The sequence below is a fragment of the Sus scrofa genome, chromosome 15 (genome assembly GCF_000003025.6).
Source record: "Sus scrofa isolate TJ Tabasco breed Duroc chromosome 15, Sscrofa11.1, whole genome shotgun sequence".
Lineage (NCBI taxonomy): Eukaryota > Metazoa > Chordata > Mammalia > Artiodactyla > Suidae > Sus > Sus scrofa.
In genome coordinates, this window is record NC_010457.5 from 101,400,963 (window position 1) to 101,420,587 (window position 19,625).

At 38.2% G+C, this 19,625-nt stretch overlaps 1 protein-coding gene across 1 annotated transcript in view; it reads left to right on the plus strand.

Moving 5' to 3' along the window:
- Positions 1-19,320, plus strand: part of MOBKL3 (MOB family member 4, phocein) — a 29,370-nt gene extending 10,050 nt beyond the window's left edge. The window contains 6 exon segments of the mRNA NM_001032379.1: positions 720-820; positions 6,549-6,591; positions 6,774-6,860; positions 15,876-15,955; positions 17,184-17,295; positions 17,422-19,320. Coding sequence (NP_001027551.1) covers positions 720-820; positions 6,549-6,591; positions 6,774-6,860; positions 15,876-15,955; positions 17,184-17,295; positions 17,422-17,553 — 555 coding nt within the window. The 3' untranslated portion in view covers positions 17,554-19,320.

The window sequence follows — 19,625 nt, forward strand, 5'->3', positions numbered from 1 at the left end:
GGGTGTGGCCCTAAAAAAAAAAAAAAAAAAGTTTCTTGCCAAACCTACTTTAAAAATCAAGAGGAGAATGGTCTAATACATATTTTTACCCAGATACTTATAATTGCTGTTGCTCCTGGTAGTCTACGTTTCCTTCTGTCTGAAGAAACTTCCTGTAGCAGTTCTTTTCGAGCTGTCTGCTGTGGTCTGCTGGCTAGGAATTCTCCTTAATTTGCTTTCATCTGAAAACATCTTTAGTTTATCATCATTTCTAAAGGGTATTTTTGCTAGATATAGAATTCTGGGTTGACAGTGCTTTTCTTTCAGCACTGTAAAAATGTTGTGCCATTTCCTCCTGTCTTCTGTGGTTTCTGATGAGAAAGCCATACTCATTTGAGTCATTCTCTAGGTCATGTGTCTCTTTTTGTTGGTTTCTTTATCTTCAGTTTTTGTCAGTTTATATGCCTGGGTATGGATTTCTTTGGGTTTTCCTGTTTGGTGTTCATTCTGCTTTTTCTTATTGGGGTAAAAACCACATAACTGAAATTTATCATTTGGGCCATGTGTACAGTTCTGTGGCACTAAGTACATTCATATTGTTGTGCAGCTATTGCCATCTCCATCTCAGAACTTTTTCATCTTCCCCAGCTGAAACTCTGTACCCGTTGAACAATAACTCCCATAAGATTTACCATATAACATAAAATTTTAATTAACCATAAGAACTTCTTTGTTTCTAGTATATCCAACAGAACATAAGAGCAGATTGTTCCAATATTGACAAAATTCTTGAACCACCTGAAGGCCAAGATGAAGGTGTATGGAAGTACGAACATTTAAGGTAGGTTCTTATGATGTATCAAGATAGTACTTCTGTTAGTAAAAGTAACCTTTAATATTAATGATGATTATAAATCCTAAATTTTATTTATAGACTGAAAAGCCAAATCCTAAAGGTTTTGTTTTCAATGTTATAAAGTTTTCAACATTGTTATTTACTGATTGTTTTCTATATTATGGATTTGGGCCCTTTTTTTTGGCTTTTTAGGACCACATTTGCAGCATATGGAAGTTCCCAGGCTAGGAGTTGAATCAGAGGTGCAGCTGCTGGCCTATGTCACAGCCACAACAGCGAGAGATCTGAGCCTTGTCCATGACCCATGGCATGTGGAGGTTCCCAGGCTAGGGGTCACAGCTCACAGCAACATTGGGTCCTTAACCCCTGAGCCAGGCCAGGGATCGAACCCACATCCGCATGGATACCAGTCAGGTTTGTAATCTGCTGAGCTACAGCAGGAACTCCCTGGGCCTTATTTTTTATTTTGTTTTGTTTTTTTGGCTTAGCCTATGGCACATGGAAGTTCCTAGGCCAGAAATCGAACCCACACCACAGCAGCAACCCAGGCGGCTACAGTGACAGTGCCGGATCCTTAACCTGCTATGCCGCAAGGGAACTCTGGTCTTATTATTATTATTTTTGCTTTTAGGGTGGTACCCGTGGCATGTGGAGGTTCCCAGGCTAGGGGTCGAATTGGAGTTATTGCTGCTGGCCTACATCCCAGCCACAGCAACACCAGATCCAAGCTGTGTCTGTGACATACACCATAGCTCATGGCAACGCTGGATTCTTAACCCACTGAGCAAGGCCAGGGATCAGACCTGTGTCCTCATGGATGCTAGTCAGATTTGTTTCCGCTGAGCCACGACGGAAACTCCCTTATTTTTTTTTAGCACTATTTTCCTTAATCAAATCCTTTAATCACAAATGCATTATTTCCATGTACCTCCTTAGGAAGAGCTTTATTTCTCTATGGAGGTCCTAGTCTAGACTTAGTATCTTATGAGTTACCTATTAATTACTATGAACTTCCAGTCTTCCCTTTGGTAAGTGAGATTAATTGTACTTGTGAAGGAGGGAGTTTTTGAGCTTTTCATGATATCTTTTGAATGAGAAAATTGATGACTAGTGAATGATGAGTTAATTTTAGAAGCGTCTATATTCTGAAATTACTAGATTATTTCTTGAAGTTATAAACTTTCAAGTATAAATGGGAACTGGGATGAGTTGGTAAATTAAAAATAGAGATTGCAGGAGTTCTCTTGTGGCACAGCCAATTACGGATCTGGCATCGTCTCTACAGTGGCTTGGGTCTCTGCCATGATGCGGGTTCAGTCCCTGGCCTGGGAACTTCCATGTGCCACAAAAAAAAGAAAAAAAAAAAAAAAAGATAGAGAATGCAATATGAGATCGATGCTCTTCAGAGTTTGTTACAGTTTGTAGACAAGGCACTTTTTCTGTTGGGTGTTTTTTTTTTTTTTGCTGCTATGGCCTTGTTATCTAGATATTGTTAGGGTACAATGTCATAATAATTTCAGGATGCTAAGACTTTTTTGTAATTTGCCAATTTCTTGGACAAATCACTTGCCTACTTGATGTGTTTTTTAATACATCTCAATGTATGATAAAAGTATGAGTATGTAGATATTATGCCATTGGATAGACAGCATTGCCTTATTTTAATCAGCTTTGAAAAATAACTGTTTCCTAGGAGTTCCCTGGTCGCTCAGTGTGTTAAGGATCTGGTGTTTTCACTGCTGTGCTTGGGTCACTGTTGTGATGCAGGTTCGATCCCTGGCCTGGGGTCTTTCATAAGCCGTGGGCACGGCCAAACCAAAATAACTACTTCCTTTTCTATGGGATTAGTGATGAACATAAGTAAGGGTGTTTTTTTCACTATTAGCATAATTCCTAAAAAGTGAGAGTTTATCTTAATTTACAAGGTTTTTATTTAAGAACTAAGAGAAACTTTTTTTCTCTATTGAACTCAGACTATGAAATATGCATCGTACAAAACTTATAAAATCTTTCTCATGCATATTCCATCTGTCCTTGTGCTATTGTTATTTTTGTGGGTTATTTTTGTTTTGTGTAATTTATGTATTATGTATTCATATATATTCTTTTGTTCCTATTATAGTGTATACATCTTTGCAGTTAACTAAGAAGAGTTTTAAGAGTAGTTCTTTTTTGGCATATGCTTAATGTTACTGATTTGAGGCTTAATACTTGTTATTGGTTAATGTAGTTAATTATATTATGGTGTTAATGAGAATTGGGTCGTGATTTCGGTCAAATCGATTACTACTCCTTACTGAATATTTGTAATTAGGAAATGACTCTTTCTCTGAGTGGATGCAATCTCATGCTGGAATGCATGGCTTAGTGACTAGATTTCAGCTCTGGCTTGTCTCTTCAGCTGCACAACTGTATATGTTAGCCCTGTGTTGAATTAACTTGAACTATTTCGTTTGTACTGTTTGCCTCAGATTGTACCCGTAACACTGCCAAATCAGTTAGCTTAATTTTCCTCTTGGCCATAAGTAGGTTGGAATAGATGAGAAACTTCATTATCACTACCTATCTTAAATACCATTTAGTGGGAAATAACTCAAAAACACATAACATGCAGCTTACAGATATGGGGCAGTAGAGGATGATGTGGTGATTCAGAAATAGTGCTTTTTTTTTTTTTTTTTGCCTTTTCTAGGGCTGCTCCCACGGCATGTGGAAGTTCCCAGGCTAAGGGTCTAATCAGAGCTGTAGCCACCAGCCTACGCCAGAGCCACAGCCACAGCAACTCGGGACCTGAGCCGCATCTGCAACCTATACCACAGCTCATGGCAACGCCGGATCCCCAACCCACTGAGCAAGGCCAGGGATCAAACCCGCAACCTCATGGTTCCTAGTCAGACTCGTTAACCACTGTGCCACGACGGGAACTCCAAAATAGTGCTTTTTGTATGATCTAAGAATAGCATTGTTATTAGCCATCTGGAAAGGAAATACAGTAATACTGAAATTTCAATCTTTGTTTTTTAATTTACTTTCTTCTATATTAATATACTTTATATTTTCTTTTTTGGCTGCACTTGTGGCATATGGAAGTTCCTGGGCCAGGGATCAAATCCAAGCTGCAGCTGTGACCTATGTCACAGCTGTGGCAAAGCCAGATCCTTAACCAACTGTGCCACATTGGGAACTCCTATTTTAATGTACTTTAAATAAATAAGTAAAAAAGTTTTTTCTTCTCACATGTATTTTTTTCTTTTACATATGCAGTTTTTTAAAACTCTTTAATCTTCTAGTTATGTTGGTTTTAGCTCTCCATATTTATGGAACCAAAGTGTTTTCATTTATTTGATGGGGAAACATAATAGTGTTTAAATAATTTGATAGGATTTTTAGAGGGAAAACATTCAGTATTTTGACAACATTAAGTGGTTAATTTTAATCACATAAAGGATTATCTTTTCATTTCAAATAACAAGTCCATCTAAAAATCATCTAAATATGTAATTTGCTTCATTTTTCATTTTTTAAAAAGTGTTTTTTGAGCACTTAACTGTATTCCAAGCATTGTTCTAAGCTTTATAATTCTTTTTTTTTTTTTTTTTTTTTTTTGTCTTTTGTCTTTTTTGTTGTTGTTGTTGCTATTTCTTGGGCCGCTCCCGCGGCATATGGAGGTTCCCAGGCTAGGGGTTGAATCGGAGCTGTAGTCACCGGCCTACGCCAGAGCCACAGCAACTCGGGATCCGAGCCGCGTCTGCAACCTACACCACAGCTCACGGCAATGCCGGATCCTTAACCCACTGAGCAAGGGCAGGGATCGAACCCGCAACCTCATGGTTCCTAGTCGGATTCGTTAACCACTGCGCCACGACGGGAACTCCAAGCTTTATAATTCTTAATTTGACAGTTTTAGAGGGAAAATATTATCACGAAAAAATGCCCAACACCTATTAAGTGACCAAAAAAGCAAGCTACAAAATTGTATATGGGAAGTTACTTTGTGGCACAGTGGGTTGAGGATCCGGTGTCACAGCTGTGGTACAGGTTGCAACCACAACCGTAGATTTGATCCCTGGCCCAGGAACTCTGCATGTCTTGGGTGCAGGGAAAAAAAAAACAAAGCAAAAATTATGTATGGTATCATTCCAGTATGTATTTAGTCTATGCAGAGAAAAATAAAATTTACGTGTAAACAATAATTATCTTTTGGGAAGAGGTGGTGGAATTATGGAGGACTTTTCTTCTTCTTTTACATTTTGTATTTGGTCATGTTTGGAGTTTTTAGATGGGGCCTGTTATTTGTAATTAGAATAAAACTTGTAAAATATATAGGAGTATAAAACATTTAGTCTTCTGTGTGTCTGTTTGTATATGGGAATACACACATACATTTTTACAAAACTGGAATCTTTCTTTAAATATAAACGTATCCTTTGTATGTTTATGTAATGCTAACATTTTACTACTCTTCAGTTGCTAATCATTTAAACTGTTTCAAAAAAAAATTTTATATATATAATTTCCGTGAACATCTTTATACATATACTTGCATGCAGTTCTGATTATTTCATTAGAATAGATTCTTAGCAGAATGACTTAGTCAAAAAGTAAGTAGGGAGTTCCCGTCGTGGCGCAGTGGTTAACGAATCCGACTGGGAACCATGAGGTTGCGGGTTCGGTCCCTGCCCCTGCTCAGTGGGTTAACGATCCGGCGTTGCCGTGAGCTGTGGTGTAGGTTGCAGACGCGGCTCGGATCCCGCGTTGCTGTGGCTCTGGCGTAGGCCGGTGGCTACAGCTCCGATTCAACCCCTAGCCTGGGAACCTCCATATGCCGCGGGAGCGGCCCAAGAAATAGCAACAACAACAACAAAAAAGACAAAAGACAAAAAAAAAAAAAAAAAAAAAAAAAAAAGTAAGTAGACACTTAGAGTTCCTTCTGTGGTGCAGTGGGTTGGGAATTCGATTGCAGAGGTTCCTATCGCTATGGAGGCAAGGGTTTGATTCCTGGCCTTGTGAAATGGATTGTGGGATCTGGCATTGCCACACCAATGGTGTGGATTGCAGCTGTGGCTCAGATTCAGTCCCTGGCTCAGGAACTTCCATATGCCAAGGATGTGGTCATAAATATATATATATATATACTTTGTAAGGATCTTGGTAAATATTTCCAAGTTATTTCTCAGAAAAATTTTTACCAATTTCCTGTGTGTAGCAGTTAATCAACTCACTAAACTCTGAACATTATTAGGCTTGTTAATTTTGGATTTCATTTATTAATATATATATTTTTGTAAGAAATGTGTTGGAGTTCCTATCCTGGCACAGCGGAAACAAATCCGACTAGGAACTATGAGGTTGAGGTTCAATCCCTGACCTGGCTTGGTGGGTTAAGGATCCGGCATTGCTATGAGCCGTGGTGTAGATTGCAGACTCGGTTCAGATCTTCGGTTTGCTATGGCTGTGGCGTAGGCTGGCAGCTACAGCTCCGATTAGACCCCTATCCTGGAGACCTCCATATGCCATGGGTGTGGCCCTAAAAAGACAAAAGACAAAAAAAAAAAAAAAAAAAGGAAGAAAGAAATGTGTCAATTCAGGTGGTGCTGATCATGGTGATGAGGGAGGAAGGATGATACTGATGGGATTCTGTTTTTACAACTGATATTCTGAAAATAATGTGGAGACTAGATAAGACTTTTCATTTATATATTTATATTTTTAGGCAATTCTGTCTTGAGCTAAATGGACTTGCTGTCAAACTTCAGGTAATATTTTATTTAAGTTAAAGGTTTAATTGAAAGTTCTGATTTTTTCTATTTTTGTAAATTAATATGCTTTCAAAGACTTACCCAAGATTTTCTAGGATTTTACATGAAATGTAGCAACCCAAATGATAAACTTTTTCATTATTATTTTATATATTAATAAATACAACAATTTTTAACAGAGTGAATGCCATCCAGATACATGTACTCAGATGACAGCAACTGAACAATGGATTTTTCTTTGTGCAGCTCACAAAACTCCAAAAGAGGTGAGAATTTATGAAATAGAATGACAAATATAATAACCTAGATCTCTTCAAGACAGCAATAAATTTTTAGAGTTTTATTTTACTTTGCCATTTGGTTTAGAATTCTTTGCTGCAAGGTTATTGCTACAATGCTATTTTATGATTTCTTTTGATTTATATGCATATTCATTATTATTTTTTAAAGTTTTTTGTCTATACTTGTACCATGCAGAAGTTCCTGGGCCAGGATGGAACCCATGCCACAACCAGATTCTTAACCTGCTGAGCTGCTAGGGAACTCCTGATTAATATCTTTTTTTTTTTTTTTTTTGGTCTTTTTTTTTTTTTTTTTTTTGGTTGTTGTTGTTGTTATTGTTGCTATTTCTTGGGCCGCTCCCGAGGCATATGGAGGTTCCCAGGCTAGGGGTTGAATCGGAGTTGTAGCCACTGGCCTACGCCAGAGCCACAGCAACGCGGGATCCAAGCCACGTCTGTCTGCAACCTACACCACAGCTCACGGCAACGCCGGATCGTTAACCCACTGAGCAAGGGCAGGGACCAAACCCGCAACCTCATGGTTCCTAGTCGGATTCGTTAACCACTGCGCCACGACGGGAACTCCTGATTAATATCTTTTAAGAAAATTTTAATTGAAGTGTCATTGACCTACACTGTGTTAGTTTCAGGTGTACAACATAGTGATTTGGTATTTCTATACATTACAAAAGAGCACCATGATTAGTTGTCATCTGTCACCAAATAAAGTTATGACAATATTTTTTTTTTTTTTTTTTTTGTATTTTTGTCTTTTTCAGGGCCGCACCCGCAGCATATGGAGGTTCCCAGGCTAGGGGTCCAGTAGGAGCTGTTGCTGCCAGCCTATGCCAGAGCCACAGCAAGGCCAGATCCGACCTGCGTCTTCGACCTACACCACAACTCACAGCAATGCCGGATCCTCAACACACTGAGCGAGGCCAGGACTCGAACCCACAACCTCATGGTTCCTAGTTGGATTCGTTTTTCCGATGCGCCACGACAGGAATTCCTTGACAAAATTATTAATGACATTCCTCATACCATACATTTCATCCCTGCAACTCATTCATTTTTTTTATTTTTTGGCCACACCTTTGGTACGTGGAAGTTCCCAGGCCAGGGGTTGAACCTGTGCCACAGCAGTGACTCAAAGTGCTCTAGTAACAACACCAGATCCTTATTAACCCACTGTACCACTTCAGGTAGTGTTTTAGGGAAACTAAAATATATAGGGGAACTCCTATACCTCTTAAGTTCTTCTTTACTTATTTCACTCATTCTCACCTCCCTCTGGCAGCCAGTTTTGTTCTTTGTATCTTTGATTCTGCTTTTATTTTATTCATTTGTTTGGTTTTTCAGATTCTACATATGAGTGAAATCATGTGGATTTGTCTTTCTCTGACTTATTTCACTTAGCATAGGACTCTCTAGGTCCATCTGTGTTGTTAAAAATGACAGGATTTCATTCTTTTTTTTTTTTTTTTTTTGTCTTTTTGCCATTTCTTGGGCCGCTCCTGCAGCACATGGAGGTTCCCAGGCTAGGGGTCTAATCGGAGCTGTAGCCGCCAGCCTACGCCAAAGCCACAGCAACACGGGCCAGGCTGCGTCTGTGACCTACACCACAGCTCATGGCAACGCTGGATCGTTAACCAACTGAACAAGGGCAGGGATCAAACCCACAACCTCATGGTTCCTAGTCGGGTTCATTAACCACTGCGCCACGATGGGAACTCCAGGATTTCATTCTTTTTTATGCCTGAATAATATTTCATTTTGTATATATAATACATCTTCTTTATTTGTTCATCTGTCAGTGGATGGGTACCTTGCATCCATACCTAAGCTACTGTAAATAATGCTGCAGTGAACATAGGCGTACATATAATCTGTTCAAATTATTGTTTTTTGTTTTCTTTAGCAAAATACCCAGGAGGGGAATTGCTGGGTTGTATGGCAGTTCTATTTTTAATTTTTTTGAGGAACCTCTATGCTATTTTCTAGAGCAGTTGTACCAATTTACATTCCCTCCAACAGTTCATGAGGGTTCCCTTTCTCATTAGTATTTTTGTTTGTTGTCTTTTTGATAGTGGTCATTCTGACAAGTGTGACATGGTATCTCATTGTGGTTTGATTTGCATTTCCTTAATGATTAGTGATGTTGAGCACCTTTTCATATGTCTGTTGGCCATCTTTATGTCTTCTTTGGGAAAATGTTCATGTCCTCTGCCCATGTTTTTAATCCACTTGTTAAAGAGCATACTGCCTATGTTTTCTTCTTGGATTTTTATGGTTTCCCATCTTACATTTAAGTCTTAAATCCATTTTGAGTTTATGATGTAAGAAAGTAGTTAAGTTTGGGAGTTCCTGTTGTGGCTCAGCAGGTTAAGGACCTGATGTTGTCTCTGTGAGAATGTGGGTTTGATCCCTGACCTTCCTCAGTGGGCTAAGATCCAGTGTTGCTGCAAGCTGTGGCATAGGTCACAGATGCAGCTTAGATTTGGTGTGGCTGTGGCTGAGGTGTAGGCTGGCAGCTATGGCTCAGATTTGACCCCTGGCCCCAGGACCTTCCATATGCTGCAGGTGTGGCCATTAAAAAAAAAAAAAGATTGATATCATTCATGATGTTACTTTTTTGAGTTAATAAATTGAAGCAGTATTAAGGTTGTGTATCATTCTACAGCTGGGAAAATCATAGCAGTTTCATTAATAATTTACTAAGTTGGCCACATAGTGTAGTAAATGATGTGAAACTGAATCAAAAAAGCGAGTTTCAGAGTTCTCGTGTGGCTCAGCAGGAATGAACCCGACTAGTATCCACGAGGATGCCGGTTCGATCCTGGCCTCACTTAATGGGTTAAGGATCTGGCATTGCCATGAGCTGTGGTGTAGGTTGCAAACTTGGCTTGGATCTGGTGTGGCTGTGGTGTAGGCCAGCAGCTGCAGCTCCAATTCAGCCCCTAGCCTGTGAACTCCCATATGCAGTGAGTGCAGCTCTAAAAAGCAAACAAACAAACAAAAAATGAGTTTCATTTTGGCAAATAGTTAAAGATGCATTATTCTCACTTTAGAGTGGAAAAGCCATCCAGTTTGTGATGTATTGTGAAATTTATATATACTGTCATCCCTGTATCCACTTTTTTCTTGGTTAATGTTAAATGTAAGATGGAATAATCATCAGCATTAGACCCTGTGAATAAGTCTTAAAATCATAACATTACTTGCTGAAGACTAGCTCCATTCAATTGTCCGTGTGTCAAGGAGTGATAGTTGTATAGAATGGGACTACTATAAAAATACAAACAGAAGAATTTTTTTTTTTTTTTTTTTTTGCTTTTTCGGGCGACACCCACAGCATATGGAGGTTCCCAGGCTAAAGGTCCAATTGGAGCTACAACTCCCGGCCTACACAGCCATAGCAACATCAGATCCGAACCATGTCTGCAAACTACACCACAGCTCACGGCAATGCCTGATCCTCAACCCACTGTGTGAGGCCAGGGATTGAACCTGCAACCTCATGGTTCCTAGTTGGATTCATTTCTGCTGCACCATGACGGGAACTCCTAAAAGAAAATTTTGAAAGGATACTTTTTGAATTCTTTTGGAGTAATTGTGCATAGTTAGGAATGGGAATAATTCCACCTGACAGGTTAGTAGCTAAGAAAGTTGCCCCTGGTGTTCCTGTCATGGCTCAGTGGTTAACTAACCTGACTAATATCCATGAGGACTCGGGTTTGATCCCTGGCCTCACTCAGTTGGTTAAGGAACTGGTGTTGCAGTGAGCTGTGGTGTAGGTTGCAGACTTGGCTCGGATCTGGTGTTGCTGTGGCTGTGGCTATGGCATAGGTTAGTAGCTACAGCTCCAATTTGATCCCTAGCCTGGGAACCTCTATGTGTTGTGGGTGTGGCCCTGAAAAGAAAAAATAACAAACAAAAAAAAGAAAGTTGCTCTTATGAAGTAAAAGCATTGGCAGATTCTGAAATGGAAGAGGCAGAGTACTGAGCACTGGTGATGTTTGACTCATGATTCTCGAGAATTCTTTAATTCTCGCATCGCAGCAAATAGAGTTAATTATATAAATAGTGATTATAAGCAAAGAAGGAAGGTTATAACTTGTTACTGTCTGCTAGCCCTTTCAGTCACATGCAGATTGTGATTACTTGCAGTAGCATTATGAACATATATTTGGTAAATATAATTTATAAAAGTTTGAACACATTACTTACTATTTTGTAACATATTTTGCCAACTTTTTACTGTTACACATGATGCAGAGTAGAATCAATTAACTGGAAATTAACTAGGGGGAGGTGGAGGAAAGTAGCTTAAGACAAGGGAAAATTCTTCCTCTAATTCAGAAAAAAAAAAAAAGAAAAATTTCAGAAACCAATTAAATATCTGAAATTATGCTGTCTGATACAGTAGCCATGAAACTACATGGCCATGGAGTACTTAATGTGGGTAGTCCAAATTGAGATAGGTTTTTTGTTTGTTTCTTTCTTTTTTCTGGCTGCACCAGTGGCATATGGAAGTTTCAGGCTAGGAGTCAAATTGGAGCTACAGCTGCCGGCCTATGCCACAGCAACTTGGGATCTTTAACCCACTGAATGATGCCAGGGATTGAACCCGCATCCTCATGGATACTGGTTGGGTTTGAAACCCACTGAGCCACAACGGAAACTCTTGAGTTGTGTTTTTTAAGTGTAAAATACACCAATTTCAAAAACTGAGTACAAAACGACAAAGCATCTCATTAAAAAATAACTGCATATCTACATACAAAAGAGTAAATTTAGACCCCTGTCTCACACCATATTAAAAAAAAAATCTCAAAATGGATCAAAGACTTAAATGTAAGCGCTAAAATTGTAAAACTTGGGAAAAAACATAGTTGTAAGGAATTCCCGTTTTGGCACAGCAGAAATGAATCTGACTAGTAACCATGAGGTTGCAAGTTCAATCCCTGGTCTCTTATCAGTGGGTTAAGGATCCAGCGTTGCCGTGAGCTGTGGTGCAGGTGGCAGATGTGGCTCATATCCTGTGTTGCTGTGTCTGTGGTATAGGCCAGCAGCTGTAGCTCTGATTCTGACCCTAGCCTGGGAACCTCCATATGCTGCGGGTGCAGCCCTAAAAAACAAAACAAACAAACAAAAGTAAATTTTCATGACCTCGGTAGTGATTTCTGAGATATAACACTCGAAAGCACAAACAGGAAGAAAATGTAGATAAGCCAGATTTCACCAAAATTGAAAATGTTTGCACTTTAAAGGGAAAGGGAAAAGACAGTATTGTAATGAGAGGAAATATTTTGGTAAAACATATCTCTGATAAGAGTCTAGGATCCAGAAAACATGAAGAACTATCACAAAGCAACTAAAAGACAGCCTAGGAGTTCCCATTGTGGCTCAGTGGTTAACGAATCCGACTAGGAACCATGAGGTTGTGGGTTCGATCCCTGGCCTTGGTCAGTGGGTTAAGGCTCTGGCGTTGCTGTGAGCTGTGGTGTAGGTCACAGAGGTGACTCAGATCCTGCGTTGCTATGACTGTGGTATAGCCCGGCAGCTGCAGCTCGGATTCAGTCCCTTGCCTGGGAACTTCCACATGCCATGGGTGCAGCCCTAAAAAGACAAAAAAAAACCCCCAATAAAACAAACAAAAAAAACACACAACAAAAATCTAAAAAGATTTTGATTTAAGAAAAAAGAAATTAATGAAATACTGATTCCTGTTGTACTTTTGATGAGCCTTGAAAACGTGTGAAGTGACACAGGAGCCTACATACTATTCCACTTTTATGAAATATCTAGAATAGGCAAATTCAAAGAAGATAGAAAATAGATTGTTGTTGCTTAGGGTTAGGGGGAAGAGAGAGTGAGGTGACTGCTAATTAGTACTTTTTGTTTCTTTTGGGGGTGATGAAAAATGTTCTGGAATGTAGTTGATAATGGTTGTATGATTTTATGAATACTGAATTTTGCATTTTATTTATGTTTATTTATTGTCTTTTTATGGTCATACCTGTGGCATATGGAAGTTCCCAGGCTAGGGCTTGAATTGGAACCACACCACAGCCACAGCAACATCAGATCTGAGCTGTATCTGCGACCTGTGCTGCAGTTGAGGCAATGCCGGATCCTTAACCTACTGAGTGAGGCCAGGGATCAAACCATTTTAAAAGAGAAACTTTATGGTATGTGAATTATATCTTAATATAAAAATACTCCAGAAGTTCCTGTTGTGGCACAGTAGAAATGAATCCAACTCTGAACCATGAGGTTTTGAGTTCGATCCCTGGCTTTGCTCAGTGGGTTAAGGATCTAGTATTGCTGTGAGCTGTGGTGTAGGTCACAGACACAGCTCGGATCCCGTGTTGCTGTGGCTGTGGCATAGGCCGGCGGCCATAGCTCGGATTAGACTCCTAGCCTGGGAACCTCCATGTGCCATGGGTGTGGCCCTAAAAAGGAAAAAAAAAAAAAACCAAAAAAACACAACTCTACAAAAGCTCATTAGCAATTTTGATATCAATTACATGTTGAAATTATAATTTTGGCCATATAGAATTAAATAATACACATCATTGAAATTTATTTCATCTAGAGTTTTCGTGGTGCAATGCATTAAGGATTTGGTGTTGTCACTGCAGTGGAGTGGGTGGCTACTGTGGTCTGGGCACTTCCACATGCCTCAGCCATGGCCAAAAACATTTAATTTCATCTGTTTCTTTTTACTTTTTTAATATGCAAACTAGAAATTTTTAAATTAAAGACATAGCTTGCATTGTGTTTCCATTGGACAGTGCTGATATAAAGTTTGTAAAAATGGAAGTTCCTGTCATGGCTCAGTGGTAACGAACTCAGCTGGTATCTATGAGGACACAGGTTCGATTCCCTGGCCTCTCTCAAGTAGGTTAAGGATCTGGCGTTGCCACGAGCTACACTGTAAGCTGCAGACATGGCTCGGATCTGGTGTTGCTGTGACTATCATGTAGGCTGGCAGCTATAGCTCCGACTCAACCCCTAGCCTGGCAACTTCCCTGTGCAGTGGGTAGGGCCCTAAAAAGCAACCCCCCTAAAAAAAGATTGTAAAAATGTCCCATGGTACACTCAAATAACCAATATGAATGAGAAACACAGTGAGCTGGGATATTTGTTTTTGACCAAATCACTTGTAATCAAATATATACTTCTTTCAGTAAAACTGCTCCTGGTACTGTTTTAGGTATTGAGTCTACTAGCCATAAATTCCTATGGACATACAGTTAGGAAAATACAGTTTTTTGGTTTAGAAGACAGCTATGCTCACCACTATACCTGCAGTGCCATTTTTTTGGTTTAAATAATCTTTATGTACTTGCCATGCACTATAATAAGCCACATTTAGCAGTTTTTATATTTGTAAATACCAGTTTCATTCTCAACACTGGAAAAACATTCTAAGAATTTCTTGTGGCACAGCGGGTTAATGATCTGGCGTTGTCACTGCAGCAGCTCAGGAACATCCACATGCCACAGGCATGACCAAAAAGAAAAAAAAGAAAAATATTCTAATTACTGGGTAGAGCTAGAGTCATTTTTATTCCTTTAGTTCATTTTTTTGTTCCTTGCTTCCCTGGTTCCTTCCCAGTCTTCCTTTCTTTTGATGCTTCTTCTGCTCTGCCCCCATAAAAACTGAGTGAGGAGAATTGCAGTTTGATTTTTGTTTTAATAAATTTGCTGATTTGTCATGAGAAAATAGGTTTCATTGTTTCTAATAAATGGAATAGGATAAGACAGGTTTATTAAAGAAACTACAGATTTTGCATTAAATTTAAAGGAGAGGTTCAAGGAGAAAATTTTTTACAGAGCTGCTAGATTAGTAACAGGGTACCAGTGACATACTAAAGCATGCTTCTTAGGATGTAGGAAGGCAGTGATCTCTGGAGGTATTTGTGAAGAGGGAAGCTTCTGGGCCACTTGGTAAAGTATAAATCAGTGGACTAGAGTCGATATATCTGGGTTGTGGTTTTTGAGTCCTTTTTCCTAACTCTATGATCTTGTATAAATCACTGACCATTAGTCAAGGGTAGTCCCTGTTTTGCTCATCATTCTTCATGGGTCTCCCTTTCATGCTTTCGCTTTAGGATATTTCTGTACTTGCTTACTTGAATCTTTGTGATGTGGAGTCAGCCTCATCTTAGATTTCATGCCTAAAGAGCAGATTCCTACGTTGGACTGCTTGTTTTTGAAGTATTCCTTATTCTTGCCTATAGATTTTTTTAAGATCTGAGAAGTAGAGACCTTTGCACACTCTGCAAACTAACCAGCCTCAGTTTCCTTATTTGTAAAGGCAAAGGGTTAGATTAGATGATCAGGTGTTCTCAGCTCTAAGCATTGGTTTCTTCTAGGTGCAAAATTGAGAGTGAGAAATTGGGAGATTGATTCACTTATCTTCTAGCAGGCCAGGTATTATAGTTGAAGGGGGTAATAAGGCCTCATTTATCTATTTGTCTGTGGTTGTACCTGCCCATGTGGGAGTTCCCAGGCCAGGGTTCAAACTTGTGCCACAGTGGCTACCTGAGCCACAGCGGTGACAACACCAGATCTTTAACCCACTGCGCCATAATAGAACTTAAGTAAGGCCATTTTTTTAATGACCGTTTCTATGGCATACAAAATTTCTCAGGCCAAGGATTGAATCTAGACTGTAGCTGCGACCTACTCCACGGCTGTGGCAATGCCAGATCCTTTAACCCACTGCACTCGCCTTGAGGATAGAACCTGTGCCTCTGCAGTGACCCGAGCCACTGCAGTTGGATTCTTAACCGGTTGTGCCACAGTGGGAACTCCATTAAGGCCTTATTTATTGAAATAACATTGAATTTTATAGTCATTCTGATATTGTAAGGGATTTTTTCTCAGAATTTGCTCAGGTTTTTGAAATAAGACTCCTATGTGATAAATATACCTAATTTTAGAGTTAGAACTCCTTGTTGATGCATTTTTATGTCCCTTCTTTTATAGTGTCCTGCCATAGACTATACTAGACACACACTTGATGGTGCTGCATGTCTTCTGAATAGCAATAAATATTTTCCCAGCAGGTAAACAAAACTTTTAAACACGGTGAAAAACTTTTTGAATTTTATTTTAAAACTTGATATTTTTAAAACTAAAACTGGTTTGTTCATTCATTCATTGTGTTCTTTAAACCTTTTTTTTTTTTTTTTTAACTTGGTGGCTTGTTCAAAATTATTCAAGTTTTGAAATTAGTGTTATGGTTAAACTAAAGGCATTGGGACTCAGCTTCTAAAGCTCACAGGCGAGTTCAGTCAAAGGTAGTCCCTGCCGCTATGCGTTATTTTCAGGCTTCTGGGATATTTACATGCTTGCTTACCTGAATCTTTGTGATAGAGTGAGCCTCCTCTTAGACAGTATGCCTGAAGACTTTGCTAAGTTGGACTGCTTATTTTTCAAGGAGTCCTTATTCTTGCCTCCAGACTTTTAAGATCTGGGAGGAAACCTGTGTATACCTAATATTCTATTGGTGAAATTCATGACTGTCCTTTTATTCTGTTAAAGTATTTGTTACCAGGTCGTAGATTTGGAGACTTCTCCCCCCATATATCACTAACTTCAAAGAGCTCATATAAAATGTGTAAAAATAATGGTTTTTTTTTTTTGGCATTGTCCAAAAATTCTGTTTTATTCTTTAATGGAAAAAAAGCCATTATCAGTATCCTATATATATTTTTTAAAAAATCAGAAATATGTAGGCAGTTTTCACTTCTTATGTGCAAAAAAGAAGAATCAAGCTCTATAGAATAATTCCTTTCAATAGTTTTAATCAATTCTAGTGTACAAAGTATTAATGTCGTAAGCATGTTTTAGTAAGTTTTGATTGGTCAGTATTTGTTTTATTTGCATTAAACTTTAACAGAGTTTCAGAACTGAATTTCTTAGGTACTGTGGTTAGGTAGAAAGAGCACTGGCCCAATTGCCACAAGCTGTGGCGTAGGTCACAAATGTGGCTTGCATCTAGTATTGCTGTGGCTGTGGCATAGGCCGGCAGCTGCAGTTTCAGTTTGACCCCTAGCCTGGGAACCTCCGTATGCTGTGGATGAGGCCTTAAAAAAAAATAGAAAGAGTACTGGCTCAAGAATGAGGAACAGGGGTTTCAGTCCTACCCTTGCCACATACTACTAACATTGTGACCTTGGACTGGTCACTTACTTTCCCTGAAGTCAGCTTCCGCACTCGTGAATTGAAAAGATTGGACTATATTATTCCTAAGATCTCTCCAGATCTGTGATTTCTGATTTCTATTTCTAGGGTTAGCATAAAGGAATCATCCGTAGCAAAACTAGGATCTGTATGCCGTAGGATCTACAGAATATTTTCACATGCTTATTTTCATCACCGGCAGATTTTTGATGAATATGAAGTAAGTATATTTCACTAATTGTCCTGATACATTCTTATCAGAATGACAATAATATATGTTGATATTATGTCTCATTTGTTTGATTTTGAATAGTAAATTAAAATAACATTTTTTTCTTCTCTACAGAATGAAACATTTTTGTGTCATCGATTTACTAAATTTGTGATGAAATATAATTTGATGTCCAAGGATAACCTGATTGTACCAATTTTAGAAGAGGAAGTTCAGAATTCAGTTTCTGGGGAAAGTGAAGCATGAAAGGAATCATATAGAAAAAATGTACTGATCACATAATTAACATTAATTATGTACTGTATATATGTCATTTTAGACACATCAATCATGTATCCATACTATAGCTTCTTTGTTTAGTATAGGTTTTTGTATGCTGAGTGTTGCCTTTTAAAATGAGAAATACTTTTTAAGTTATTCATGAGCTGTATATTCACTGGTGTGGCACTCATGGTTTTTAAATAAGATTAGTATTATCTGTTTATAATGCCTGTTAATAAAAGAATTTACAGTTTGGTAAAATTGCTGCTAAACAATCATTGGTTCACAATCCTCATCAAATAAACCCATCTATAAAAAGATGAGTGAGCTTAAGGTTTCACATAAGCCATTTACTAAAGAGATAGTAATGTTTTCCTTTGGTTTTATACCTGAGTTTAGATATCCTAGATAATTCTGTAGTACCTATATAGTTCAGTCTTAACTGTTAACTTTTCCAAACTGAGATAAAAGTGTTTTAAAATTCTGTTTATAGTTGTTGATATACATATATAATTATGTGTATATCCAAATGTAAATGCAAATGAAGCATTAGAGATACTTAAATAATCTTACTATGCTACATAAAGTGTATTCGAGACCAGCATACTTGGAAAGGATTTACCTTTCTCCACAGTGGACTGTTACATACAAGGTGATGGTAATGATAAAAGTGTATAAATGATGTTCCCACCAGAAACCTGCCCTGTCCTTCCCCTCTCTTCATTTCCCTTAACTCCCTCCCCAAACTACATTGAGCTGAGAAGCTTTTCACCAGACTGTGATTTAGTGGTGGCTTAGACCTATTTATATTTGTATTAATTGCTTACAGATGATACCTCATATTAGCAATTACATTACACTACAGGAAATATGTAGGCATAGGCTCTAGCTTATCTTGGCTTTGTGAAATTGTTCTAACTACTTGGAAAACAGTCTTTAAAATAATTTGACTCTTCCTGTTAGTAATCTTTTCATCTAATCATCTAGGCAGCATTTAAATAGATTTGAAAAATATTGTAGTATTTATTTTACTTCCCTTCCCCACAAAGTTTATGTTTGAATTATATGCACATGTGAGATTTTTTGCAATAATTCACAGCTTCCAAAGGTGGTATTGTATGCTCATACATTTTTTGGACTTTGTTATAATTCAGTGTCTTAAGGATTTAACCTCAGATTTTACAATCTTATCTACCGAGACTGCAATTTTTAAAAAGCACTGGAGGTCTTATTGTTAAACTGGTTGTAATGAGGCACTAAGGGTAAAAAAAATTGTACGTGTAGTGAAAAAAATATTTAAATCCATCTTTTGAACAGAGTTTAACATAAGGAACTTATTTTTCATTTAAATGGGTTATTTTGAAATGAAGATTAACATTTAGTCATCTTGATTTTTTTATCCAAATTGGAGGAAAAATTTATACCATATTATGAGACAAGTGTGTACAGCAAAATGTGGGCAGTGGTAGCATCCTAAGAGTTTGTATATATATTTATGCCTTCCCAGTCCTGCCAGTATATTTGACTTTGAACAGTGCTATCCCCACAGCCAATCATTACGTTACCCCAGCCCACAACTATCTTTTCTATCTTTTATGTTCACAGTGAAAGGAATGTTGACTTTGAAATTATGCATTTATATTAATGTCACTGAACCAATGGGAATAGTAATTTTTACACAAACTTGCTAAATATTGAGAGACTAAACTACTAAGTTAATAAATTATATATAGCAATATAGCTATTCTTTCTAGACCATGTCTCACAATGAATTTCTGTTGCTTGACTATTTTCTTAGTGAACATTTGAACTAAGGCAGTGGCTGGGATTGGTGATCTGGCTAGTAAGTATTTTGAAACATACTTTGAATAATATGACTTGGTGTTGATGGGGAAATAAAATATGATTTTTTTTCTTACTTATTCCATCTTCCCTGTACTATGTGTTTGGAATTGATCATAAAAAAAAAAAAAAAATCCCCCAAAGAAAACATCAGTTTGTAGTCTTGCTTTTGTATTCGTATTGACATCTCATTCATACTCTTGAACTATAAAAGT